Here is a 13538-nt window from a genome sequence, read left to right on the forward strand (position 1 = left end):
AATTTACGACGTAAGCTATATTTATGTAAATATTATAAAGAGAAAATTGAGAAAATGTCATTGTTTGTTTGTTTGTAATGCATAAACTTAAAAATGACTCAACCTCAACTCTGAATCATTGGTACCAGTAATACAAGTATATTTTCAAAAGAAATCAAAATACCCAAGTCCACGCGATCGGTTTGAAATTTCCTCACACGAAAGCTCTTTGCAGTTGACAGTTCGGGTTCCGTTTCCGTTTGCAAATATCGTGCCGATAAATTAATGTTCGCCTTCGCTGTTTTAACTTGTTAGCAAGTAATTTGCTTTTGTGTTATACTCCATCAACTGAGTAATTGGCTTCAGTTTCCGAACACTTTTACTCAATTGCCGTGTTATTTTGTAGAATATTATAAGAAATTGACAAATAATTGGAGACATATTTCTAGTATAATAAGGAAGAGTTATTGAAAATGAGATGTTAACAGTTATTTGTTAGTTATATGTTTTGATTTCTATTTTATTTTTTGTATACAATAAATAATAATACTTAAATAAATTCTTTAATACGGTAACTAGGACCCACATAATTTTTATGCAATGTTAATTTATATTAAATTATTACAATAATATATATATATATATAATATTACAAAAAAAAGTAAATAAAGAAAATAAAAGCAAACAATAAAAAAAGCCTAACCTATTTTTTTTGTATACTCGTATTACTTAGCATTTAAATCATACTACGATTCAAATACTATAATATAAAAACTAAAATTCAAATTATATTTATACTAAGCAATTAAATTTTAAATAACGAATTTATAAAACTTAGGTAGATATTTAAAAATAGAATTATAAATTGAAATTTAAAATATTCGAGAGTCTAGAGTTTAATTTTTTCTTCTTAGTCACGTCACTGCGATATTTATTTTATACATTTGCATTTGTTATGTTACGTTTCTGTCGGAATATTACAGTATGGTGCAGTTAATTAAGGCTCTAGCAAAGCCGTGGGCCCCGGGCGAAATGGGAAATAGCTAATTATGAAGTTGCGTACTGGCTTGCAGCTTGCTAGTAGTTTATTTACTAAGCCATGAGCGACGTGCGTTTGATGTGGGAGCTAAATGAAGGAAATTATGTAGGAATTATTTATCGTTTCAACAGTATGAATTTAGAGCATTAAATAGTGCTTTTATCTAAAAGAAGTCTATTAATTGCAATATTGTACTAGTATGGAACTAAAACTATAGCTTAGTGTTTATCGAGCAATTAAAACGAGTAGTAAGTATTTAGGTGCTGCGTAGGTCCCAGCATAGAATAGGCCACCCTTTCCTTTACCGTTGTTATCGTAAGAGGCTACTAAGGGAGCTTATTGTGGAGATATGGGCAGCAGCGTCCCTGTTAAAACTTGACTAACAGTCAAACTGCGGTTGCCAATTGGCCTGCCAAACGTAGTAACTACTGGCAAAATCCCCCTTGTTCATGCAGTGGACAGTAGCTGCTGCTGATACAACAAGTGATTTAGGAGCTAAACATGTATGAAATAAAAAGTTTGTAGCTTTTAGTGGGGTACGGTTTTTTTTATTAAATTTCTTACTCATTACTTGAATAAATTACTGATTTAACAGGCTTTTTAAGTAAATCTATTTTGAAGCGAGGGACAGTTTTAGGTTACTTCATATAATGGCTAAAATTGTAATTATATTTAACAATTTGTAGTTTTAGTTTTTAATTTATTTTTAATATATATTTATACAGTAGGTACTAGCTGATTTGGCGGTTTTTCTCACGTTAACATCACGTTGCTGTTTGCTAAATTTCGGGTTGTATCCTGGGTTTTAGATCTATAAGATAGCTAATTTAGTGAGTGGTGTTTTGCTTATAGATAGAATTAAAGATTGATGGTTACATTTTGGAATATTTATATTCATTAATAGAAGGCAGGCCGCACACCTGCAATGCCTCTGGTGGTGCTCATGGGCGGCGGTAGTTACCATCTACATACCATCAGGTGAGTTGCATGCTCGTTTGCTCGTTTGCTCTATGTGGTATAAAAAAAATATTAACATTTCAATAACAGTAATAATAGTATATACCACTCAACAGAAATGAAACTGGTTCTCTAACTACAATGAAACTGACAATAATCACCTTGGTAGGTAACACAGATCACCAACATTTATAAGAAATCGTTTCTTAAATTAGTCCATCTAAGATTCGAACTTTAGTCTTCCTTCAAGTAGCGCGCCTTTGAGATATGGAGGGGTAGATAAGGCGCCCGGGGCGCGCGCCGGATACGCTGCGTTTTGGATGCTTTATGAAAATGACAGAGATGCTTCGATTTTCACACAACTTTTAATAATGTGAGTCCGTTATACTTCATACTGCAGAAGTTAACTCTAAAATATATTTAAATAATTAATTTCATCATCATTCCAACATAATTTATCTACTTCTGAACATAAGGTTCTTTTCGTAGCTTGGTCTGGTCAGAGTTTAGTACCTTTTGCCCCATCGGTTTTCGGTCCAGTTATATGTCTTCATACAAAAGCTCCAAGTCGCTCTTATCAGTTATGGAGAGACTACATGCTTGGAGTTTAACTACGCGATCTAAATAATTTTTAAAAGGTAATTAGTTACAGTTTAGTTCATTTGTTGTAATTTGCAATAGTATTGTAGTATGTACTGGTTTATATTTTTGGTATTTCTTTCACTAGTACTAAAGATAATTTGTGTATAAACTTTATTGGCTTATGTATTACTTCATTGTATAATTGTTACTTCATTGTATAAGTGCTGTTAAAATTGTATATTTGTCTTAAAAATAGTGTATTTTACTTTTTCCTTTTATGACTTACACCATCATATAAAATTAACTCTGTAGGGTTACACAAAATTAAAATGTAGGTTGGCTTCATCTAAGTTGTCACACTGTGAACACATTTTTACTAAGATTGGCTAGATTGTTAACAGGATAGAGTCACTATAAGTATCTATTATATTATTTTCTTACACTGATATTTCCAAGATGAGATGGTAATTATAATTTTTTTATTTCTTTTAAACATAATTAACACAGAAAAAAGAATACATTATACTTATGCTGTTTATGTAAGTGAAGATGGTTTATAACGGTAACTAAATACCTTGCCAGGGAAAATTTTTAATAAACGACAAATTTTACTAGAATTAAATTAAATTGTATTGAGGTATAATTTTAATTCATGCTAATTCAACTGTGTGTAGTTTGTTTATGATACTTAAAATGGCAAACAGGCTGACGGCCCATCTGTGATATCCATGGTACCTCTCATGCGTTGCCATTCTAGTGCTATACCTCCATATTGTGTAATTTGTAAGTTTTCATTATTTTTTTGAATTTCTGTAAAAATGCTTATAAATAATATATTATGTATGCTTAACTGTATTAATAATATTATTCAATAATTTGGCTCCAAAATTAATAAAAAAAAAAAAGAGAAAGAAGACAAAAGAAGAATAATTGTCCTGTTAGAAAATATTGAAATGTAACTTCATGGATGACTAATATATTGAGACAGTTTTTTTTAATAATGAAGTAATTATCCTTAATTTGTCCAGAAATAAGTATTAGAATAGAGGAAATGTATTGCAATATACTTATGTTGCACATTCAATTTTCTACTTCATACATCTAAGCTGGGGCTTGCATGCACTCATTATCATATAGAATGACATTTACACTCCGTCGTCTTTCAAAGGCACTTTCTGAGAGCCCTTTGAGGCATGTGCTTATACGAAGTAGCTTAGCCTCTGTAATTACGCGGGTATGTGTTAGGTATATAAATTCTGTTAGTTGCAGTAGTTACTTTATGCCATTGTTACTATCAGTTCTAAATGTTACGGATATAGAACGCTAAAATATCATATAAAAACCCAGTGTTAAGATGTTCAAGTGATTTTAATTATATTTTGTAAATGTGTATTTCTTTTTGCTACCTACATGATTTCTCACTATATTAGATAGCCTGGAAGAGATCTTTTTCATCGATAAGTCCACTCTTGCTCACAATATTTATAAATATATTTTCTATATAATTTACAACTGCATTAATATATATATATATATATATATTCTTAGTTCCAAATTGTGAGACAGGATATGATGTGTACGACGATATTTCTTATGACCTTCTTGGTAGGAAGGTTAGTTAAATCCTAGATAAAGGACTCCGCCCTGAAGCCGTGGGGGCTTCAGGGCGGAGTCCTTTATCTAGGATTTAACTCCGGGGGCAACTACCTCCGGGTCGCTAGCTCGAAGCTCTTTCCTTTTTTACGTGAGGCGTGGTGTTCTTGGCGTAGAGCCTCTTCTACTCTCTCCAGTTTATATTCTTGTAAATAAATAATCTATACCGGGCTATTGATACATATATTGTAGGTAACAGTAGTGGGAAAAACAATTTGTCAGATTAGGTGGTGTTACTTTAAAATATTTATAGGCCAGTAACTAACTAGCTAACTAACAGTACTAGAGAGAGATTGCACAAAAGTTATTCACAGAGTCTGCTGTGAAACAGTTGTATTTGCATAGATGTGTTTCGGTTTGAGCGGCGACGAACTGGCATATGGCAATAAAGTTACATGGTACAGAGGCATAACAGCTGAGTCCTCAGGAATGGTAACGCATATATAGGCGATGGTTACTTCTTCCCATCAGGTGGGCCATCAGCTTGTTTGCCATATTAAGTTACATAAAAAAGTGATAAATTTTACCATTTTTCGAGACGTATGATAAAACATTTGTAAATTGTCTTAAAAAAGGTTACACTTACTTTACAGGGTATAGAGGAATAACACTGGAGTCCTCAGGAATGGTAACGCATGGGGGTATCATGGGTAAAACAGTATATGTTATGTCCATGGCACTGCTCATGTCTATAGGCGACGGTTACTACTTTACATCAGATGGGCTGTCAGCTTGTTTGCCATTCTAAGTTAGATAAAAAAAAAAGCTTTAAAATCAACGATATTGAGTTTTATCATTGTTCTTGCAAACCAGCGACATATAAACTAGAAAGTTTCAACTCGGCAATGTTGAAATCTTCCAGCAATGTGCCTAAAGGAGTCTCAACCAAATTACTTGGCGGAATTCAATCTCGAAGTATATGTAGAAAACGTTGAATGACGAAATTCGGTCCGATAGTAAGCCTATTCTCGTAAAACTTTTACGTTCAATAGGTACTCTAACATGATAAACTTTGTGATACGGATTCCATTTTGTCAGCTAGTAGGTAATTTATTTAAATAATATTGGCTATGTATATATTAGTAATTAATTTTTATTTTTATGGTATTTTGTTGTCTTAGCAGCACCTTACGATTTTTTGGGATTGATAATAAGTGGTGACATATTATTGTAGAAAGAATTTAAATATAGTTTATTTTTGCTTTAGAAGATACATTACTATAATGCTAGTTATTGTAACAATCTACGTTATGGTTTATCTATGTACCTAATAAATTTAAATTTGTTCAGTCGTTTCAGTGATTGAGTAAACATCTTAACATGGTATCTCGCGTTTTTGTCTGCTCGATTTAGAGTAAATAGTATCATTTATTAAATTGCCAAATATGTAATACTAAACAGATGTAAATGAAAATTTATAAAGAAATTTAATGATACTCACATCACAAGATTTGGCAGGTCACAGTTAGTGTTGTATCGAGTCGACCTGTTTGGTATTCGATTATTAAAGTCGAATTACTAATTTGATGAATAAATCGAATTCTGTAACGAGTCTGACGAATCGGACAAGTACTTCAATACCTGTATGGGTATTCGAGTACTTTATCAGACTCAAGTACGGATGATTTCTAAAGCATATTTATAATGAAAATAATAAATGTTAAGTCATTTAATATTTTTTCTTTTGAGGAAAAAATATGAAAAAAATAAAACAATGAACCTGTTCGCGCGTTTCTTTAATTTTATATATTTTTCGTAACAATTATAAATTTATTCTCATTATATATGCTAGTTCAATAATAATAATCGATACCTAGTGCTAAATTCATTTCCCTTGATCCTATCCTCTCCAATCACCGTCATCGTCTTTACCTCCGAGTTATAACAACCAATGAGGACGCTGGAAGATTATAAGAAACTTCAGAGCTGTCTTCAATCCTAACCGTCAATGTGACCTCCGCAATCAACGAGTAATTACGTGTTTAAGAAAATATTAATAAAATTGTTGTGCTGCAAACTGTAACATTTAAAGCGTTGCCGCTTACATAATTTTGAAGTGCTGTGTTATAGACAATATTTTAGTGTGTGTACATTGGTGACAAAGTGATGGAAGAAATCAAGGCGCCTGCACAGGACATCATATGATAGCCCACGACAAGACGGTGAGTCCTCAAATCCTTTTCGTTATCCCTGCCACACCTAGATTTCTCCTATAAAACCCACCATTTGATGGTACCTATCGAACCGGATTTAAAAAAAAAAAAAAAAAAAAAAAAAAAAAACTAGCTTGAACTAGCATTTCATCATCTTAATATTACACGGCATCCGCCATTTTGTACCCTCTTAATAATTAATCGCATCCGCCCACCAGCACAACGTGTTATTATTTCTATTATTTTCTAATTCACAACCGCTAAAATACATATCCTAGTTTATATTCAATACCGCAGTAATAATTAACCGCTTTACAAAAAAATATATCTACCTTTTCTATATCAATATAAACCGCGTAAATATAATTAGTCACATTCATCGCTAAAACCGCATTGTTCTTTATATGCCTACATACCAATCGCAATATTTCTTTAATACCGCTACATACCTGTCGATTTTATTTTCGAGTACTGGTAAGCCGCATCTGTGTACCCACATACTTTTTTATTTCATTTGTCGGTAGTTCATTTTTTATTTCGTTTAATTCATCAAATATCAAATCAAATATTCATCAAATTTTATATCTAACGCTAATTGTCATCTCTAAAAATGAATGCAAAAATTTCTATATTAAACGCTAAAATTAATTGTATTTTCCAACGTATAAATAGACTGCATGATTCGGCAAAAAAGGTAAACGTTTCTAGTCCTGAGCTTCGTTCTACGGAGGCGTTCATGGCGGACACAGAAACATTGTCTGTGATTCGTGATGAATTTATTGCTAATATAGATACGATAAATCAATATAAAATTGATGAGGATCCTACGTATGTACCTAATTATTCTCAACTTACCGCATTTGAAGATATTTATACGCGAATTCAAAGAGTTCGTTCTCAATTGATGCAATCGCAGTCGCAGGGCTCTCGGATGAAGGTCCAGGAGGGAAGGTCAGCGATACCCCTCCCCCCTATTGAGCTTAAATCGTTTAATAGCCAGGTTGAGCTTTGGCCAAGCTTCTACGAGTGTTTCAAGATTAATGTACATGATAATGAAGGTCTATCTGATTCACAGAAATTACATTATCTGTTGGGTAAATTGTCAGGTCCTGCTTTAAAACTGACGGCCGGTATTGTACCAGCCGGAGAGAACTACGCTAGTATTTGGCAAAGTTTAGTTAATAAGTACCAAGACAAACGAGCATTAGGATCTCATTACATGTCTATTTTAATGAATATAAAACCTGCTATTAATAATGCTGCTTCGCTTGACACGTTTATTGAATCGTTTAGCGCCGCGGTGTCGGCCTTAGAACAGCTAAAAATTACCGATCTTAAAGATTTCATGCTATTAACTATTGCTTTACGAAAAATAGACTCAGTAACCGCACAGGCATTTGAAATGGCAATTAGAGATAAGGAAATCCCTTCTTATTCGGAATTTGTCGAATTTATTAAAGGTCAAGTAAAGATATTAGATCGTACTAGTAACCGCCCTACGGTTATACCTACCGTAGCCAGCCCGCGTCATAACAATACAGTCCACTACTCTAAAACTTTGCTATCACGTGATAATATCGAATCTTGTTCAATGTGCAACAATGGTGATCATTTGCAATTATACCAATGTACAACCTTCAAATCGCTTCCGGTCGAACAACGTTTTGAGTTTATCAAAAATAAACGTGCATGTATAAATTGTTTGAGTATGTCACATACTGTGTCGCGTTGTAATTCTTCGCATTACTGTAAAATGTGTAACAAACAACATCATACACTATTACATAAAACTAGTCTGAGCAATAAATTAAATAATCGAAAACAACCCTTTACGCCGCCGTCCTGCTCGCACGCATTACTTGCAGCGCCGTCGGTTAGCACAGCTGAGGTTCCCGCTCATACTTTGTGTAATTGCCCCGCGCACCCGCCGCTAGCGGTAACCCCGCCAATCGCGCAGCTCCCGCCGCCGACTCAGCTGACTCCGTGCGTTAATAACCAAGTTTCATTGTGTGCCCGCGCGCATGTTATTAATAACAACAATACAATATTGCTTAGCACGGCACAGATAAACGTTTTAAATGATTGTAAACAGAAGTTAAATGTTAGATGTCTTATTGATAACGCGTCACAAAACCATATCGTGACAACCGCTTGTTGTAAACGCCTTAATTTAAAACCAATTCCACTTAATGTACATACATCTATTAAAGGTATAGGATCCGCATCGCAGACCGTTCGCGGTTGGGTTCCGCTGTGTGTTTCTTCTAAAAATAACTTGTATAATTACACTATTGATGCGCTTGTCGTCGACGTCATAACGGAGAATATGCCTTCCGTCATGATCGATGCAACGATTATTAGTAGTTTATTAAATATACCGCTTGCTGATCCACTATGGCATACGCCTGGACAGATTGAACTCGTACTTGGGGCTCAATTGTTCCCATATTTATTATTAGGTGGTAAAATTATTGCACCTCCCGCACCGGCCGCTATTGAAACCGTATTCGGATATATTCTTATAGGGGAAGTCGCCTCAACCGCTGACTCCGATACGGCACCCGCCTCTTCAACATTTCTCATATGTTCGGAACAGGAAACACAAAATGATAATTTAGATAAAACATTATGTAAATTTTGGGAACTGGAAGAAGTTCCTTCAAAAAGGTTTATGAGTCCGAAGGAGACTGAATGCGAGCAAATATACTGTGACACAATTTCACGTGATTCTACGGGTAAATATTGTACCTCACTGCCATTTTCTAAGGATCCCTCCATATTGGGTGATTCCCGTTCTGTAGCTACTCGTCGCTTACTCTCTTTAGAACGTAAATTGAAAGATCCTGTTCTTCGTGCTAGTTACAATGAGATCATACAAGAATATCTTATCAACGATTACCTATCGGAAGTTCTGCCCACTAGTAACGAATATGGTAAAGGGTATTACATACCTCATCACCCCGTCATTAGGAATGATAAAGAGACGACAAAATTACGCATAGTCCTTGACGCAAGCGCCAAGTGTCATAATGACATATCTCTAAATGATATATTACATACGGGACCCAACTTACAAGCCGATATATTAATTCTTTTATTGAACTTTCGCTTATTTCCTATTGCACTAACCGCCGACATAAAACAAATGTATCTAAGAATCGAAGTTCGTAAGGAACATAGAAAATATCAAAAGATATTGTACCGTTTTAATTCTACAGAGCCTATTCGTGAGTTTCAGTTTAATCGTGTCGCGTTCGGGCTGCGATGCAGTCCATACCTAGCCATGCGTACTGTTAGGCAGTTGGCAGAAGATGAGAGGACCGGGTACCCGCGTGCAGCTGATGTAGCGACTAATGAACTGTATATGGACGATTTGGCTACCTCCGTCTCGACATTTAAGGAAGGAGTGGTTTTGTCACGCGAACTCATTGCATTATTTAAGGAGGGCGGCTTTCATTTGACTAAATGGGCGAGTAACTCTGTGGATCTTTTATCTGCTGTTCCTGAATCTAACCGAACCGCTATTAATTTTTCGAATAATGATAGTATAAAAATACTCGGATTGAAATGGCTTCCCTCTGAGGATATGTTTACTTTTTCAACATGCTCTATAGACGAGAAATGTACTAAACGTACTATCCTCTCGGCTATTGCCCGTCTATGGGATGTTTTAGGATTCGCTGCACCAGTAATTCTTTTTGCTAAACTTTTAATACAAGAATTGTGGATCCAACACATTGGTTGGGATGATGCTCCACCAATGGATATACAAACAAATTTTCATAATTTTATACAACAATTAAAACATCTCTCTTCGTTGAAGATACCTAGACACGTTAATGTGGAAGTTGGTTGTACTACCAACATAGTTGCATTTTCCGATGCCAGCATGAAGGCGTATGGATGCGTAGTGTACCTACACGTCACGGATCCGATAGGTAAAGTGCATGTCGCTTTAGTATGTGCAAAATCTAAAGTCGCACCTACAAAAACGGTAACTCTTGCTAGACTGGAATTATGTGCTGCTGTTTTAATGTCAAAACTTGTAAAGCTGGTCTTAGACACGTATAATTCCCGCATTAATATTAATAAAATCTTTGCATTTTCCGATTCACAAATCGCCCTTTCATGGATCCATTCTTCACCACATAGGTGGAACGTTTTTGTAAGTAACCGCGTAGCAAAGTGTCAAGAAAATCTTGCCTCTTCGCATTTTTATTACGTAAACACGACAGATAATCCTAGTGACTGTCTGTCTAGAGGTTTATTACCTGACCAGTTGATATCGCATCCTTTATGGTGGCACGGTCCCGTCTGGTTACAGCGCCCTCTGGCCGAATGGCCAATATCTCCATTTAAACCAGTGAATTGTGAGCAGTTACCTGAAATAAAAAGTAATACCCTTACCTGTACTACCTCCGCCCCCGCCTCTATATTACACCAGCTTGCGCTGAAGTTCTCCTCCTGGAATAAAATATTACGCATTATTTCATATATACTTAAATTTACAAAATTAATACCGTGTAGTACTCGCATCATGTCTTCACATTTAAACGTCGCAGAAATGCATCTTATTCGCGGAGTTCAACAATTATATTTTCAATCGCTTTTTCAAGATATACATAAAAATAACTTACCTTCATCACAATTTCGTAAACTTGACCCCTTTATCGATGAAAGTGGAGTTATTAGAGTAGGAGGAAGATTATCTAATAGTAACTTACCTTTCGAAGCTCAGCATCCCGCATTACTGCCTAAACATGATCATATTACTCACCTGCTTATAGACAATTATCACCGTATGTACTGTCATACTGGTGCTTCATTATTGACTTCATTACTACGACAAAAATATTGGATTATATCAGCCAGAAGTGTAATTAAACAAAGAGTCCACTCCTGTAACAAGTGTTTTAAAGCTTCTCCATCAAGCAAGGCGCCAAAAATGGCGGACTTGCCTCCGTACCGCGTGCGTGAAACGAAAGCCTTTGTGCACACCGGCGTGGATTACGCTGGACCTATAAAAATAACGTTACGCAGACACCGTGGTCAAAAGTCACAAAAGGCTTACATTTGCCTATTTATTTGCCTTGTAACAAAAGCCGTGCATATCGAGTTAGCCACAGACCTTTCATCTGATATATTCATTTCTGCCTTTAAACGCTTTATATCACGGCGTGGACCGGTCTCATGTCTTTATTCTGATAATGGAACAAATTTCGTTGGTGCAAAAGCTCAACTCCATGATCTTATGCTTAATAACCGTATTGAATGGCATATGATCCCGCCCCGCGCCCCTCACTTCGGGGGGCTTGGGAATCAAATATTCGAAGTATAAAAACCCATTTATTCCGTACAATCGGTTCTCAATTACTCACGTACGAGGAAATGTTAACTGTTTTAACACAAATAGAGACAATTTTAAATTCAAGACCTCTCTGCGTACTAACGGAGGAACCGTATCCTGAACCGCTAACTCCTGCGCATTTCATTATGGCCTCCCCCCTTTTGCACTTACCCATTGAAAACGTATCCGAGGACATTCGAAGTCTTAGACAACGTAAGCAGCTACTTGATAATATAGTTAGCAGTTATTGGAAAAGGTGGCGTTTGGAGTATCTTAATACTTTACAGGTACGACAGAAGTGGCTTGCTAATACTGAAAATATAAAACCCGGCACGGTTGTGTTAGTACATCAAGACGATGTACCTCCATTGCGTTGGCCTATGGGCATAATTATGGAAACTTATCCCGGGACAGACGGTAGGGTACGCGTCGCGTTAGTAAAAACATGTAGTGGCATATACAAACGTCCCGTAATAAAACTTTGCTCTTTACCATCTCAATAATTTAATTAAATCTTCTCAAATTCTTATTTAATATATTACTAGGTTGAAAATACTACGTATTCTCAAGGCTGGGTGCATGTTCGCGCGTTTCTTTAATTTTATATATTTTTCGTAACAATTATAAATTTATTCTCATTATATATGCTAGTTCAATAATAATAATCGATACCTAGTGCTAAATTCATTTCCCTTGATCCTATCCTCTCCAATCACCGTCATCGTCTTTACCTCCGAGTTATAACAACCAATGAGGACGCTGGAAGATTATAAGAAACTTCAGAGCTGTCTTCAATCCTAACCGTCAATGTGACCTCCGCAATCAACGAGTAATTACGTGTTTAAGAAAATATTAATAAAATTGTTGTGCTGCAAACTGTAACATTTAAAGCGTTGCCGCTTACATAATTTTGAAGTGCTGTGTTATAGACAATATTTTAGTGTGTGTACATTGGTGACAAAGTGACGGAAGAAATCAAGGCGCCTGCACAGGACATCATATGATAGCCCACGACAAGACGGTGAGTCCTCAAATCCTTTTCGTTATCCCTGCCACACCTAGATTTCTCCTATAAAACCCACCAGAACCGATTAAACCGTGTTCGTATATTCATAGTACTTGAAACCTATATCAGAAAATTGTGTAACCGAATTTAGTATATTTAGTACTCGAGTACTCTGAGTACCGAGTAGGTCCTCGATTTAGTACTTGAGTCAGCCTGACTCGGCCCATCACTAGTCACAGTCTACTCGCGGCGGCTCAGTACAGATTCTTTCATCGGAGCCAGCAAGGCGTGAAATTGAGAAACAAACATGTTCATGTCTCCTTTGTTCCCAAAAGGATTATGTCTTAAATCCGCTCTTTCACTTGCCTTCTTAGACATTCTTTCACGTTTCCAAGAAAGTTACTCTCAAAATATATTTTGTATATGCATCTACAGGTGGATTGTCTTTCTTCGTTCTCATTCGGTTTCAAAATGGAGGAGGTTCTCATTTCATTTGCATTTTATTTATTTCTTAGCCTATATTTGCGAAATTCAAAAGCAAATATAAATATATTACTCTATTATATAAAATTAAATCTGATATTATCTAATACTAGTTATGTCCTACAAATCCAATCACGTAGTATTTATAATGAATTGAATTTGTCTAAATTGATATTTTTTGTATGTTTGTTTGTAATGAATAAACTCTAAAACTACCTGATTTTAAAAATTCACCTTTAAAAAGCTACATTATCAATGAATAACACAGTATTTTAAAATACCTAGTGAAGCCAGGCAAGTCTGCTAGTAATCTATACAAATAAAATAAACATACTCAGG

General features: G+C 35.4%; 1 protein-coding gene across 1 annotated transcript; it reads left to right on the forward strand.

The window, feature by feature from the left end:
• The first annotated feature begins 6973 nt into the window (after window positions 1-6973).
• Window positions 6974-11701, forward strand: LOC128201696 (uncharacterized). The gene is made up of 2 exons (XM_052899401.1): window positions 6974-10733; window positions 11232-11701. The coding sequence occupies exons 1-2, from the start codon at window positions 6974-6976 to the stop codon at window positions 11699-11701; spliced, it is 4230 nt and encodes a 1409-aa protein (XP_052755361.1).
• The last annotated feature ends 1837 nt before the right edge of the window (window positions 11702-13538 follow it).

The sequence above is a fragment of the Galleria mellonella genome, unplaced genomic scaffold, assembly GCF_026898425.1.
Source record: "Galleria mellonella isolate WM207_F2 unplaced genomic scaffold, CSIRO_AGI_GalMel_v1 utg57, whole genome shotgun sequence".
Lineage (NCBI taxonomy): Eukaryota > Metazoa > Arthropoda > Insecta > Lepidoptera > Pyralidae > Galleria > Galleria mellonella.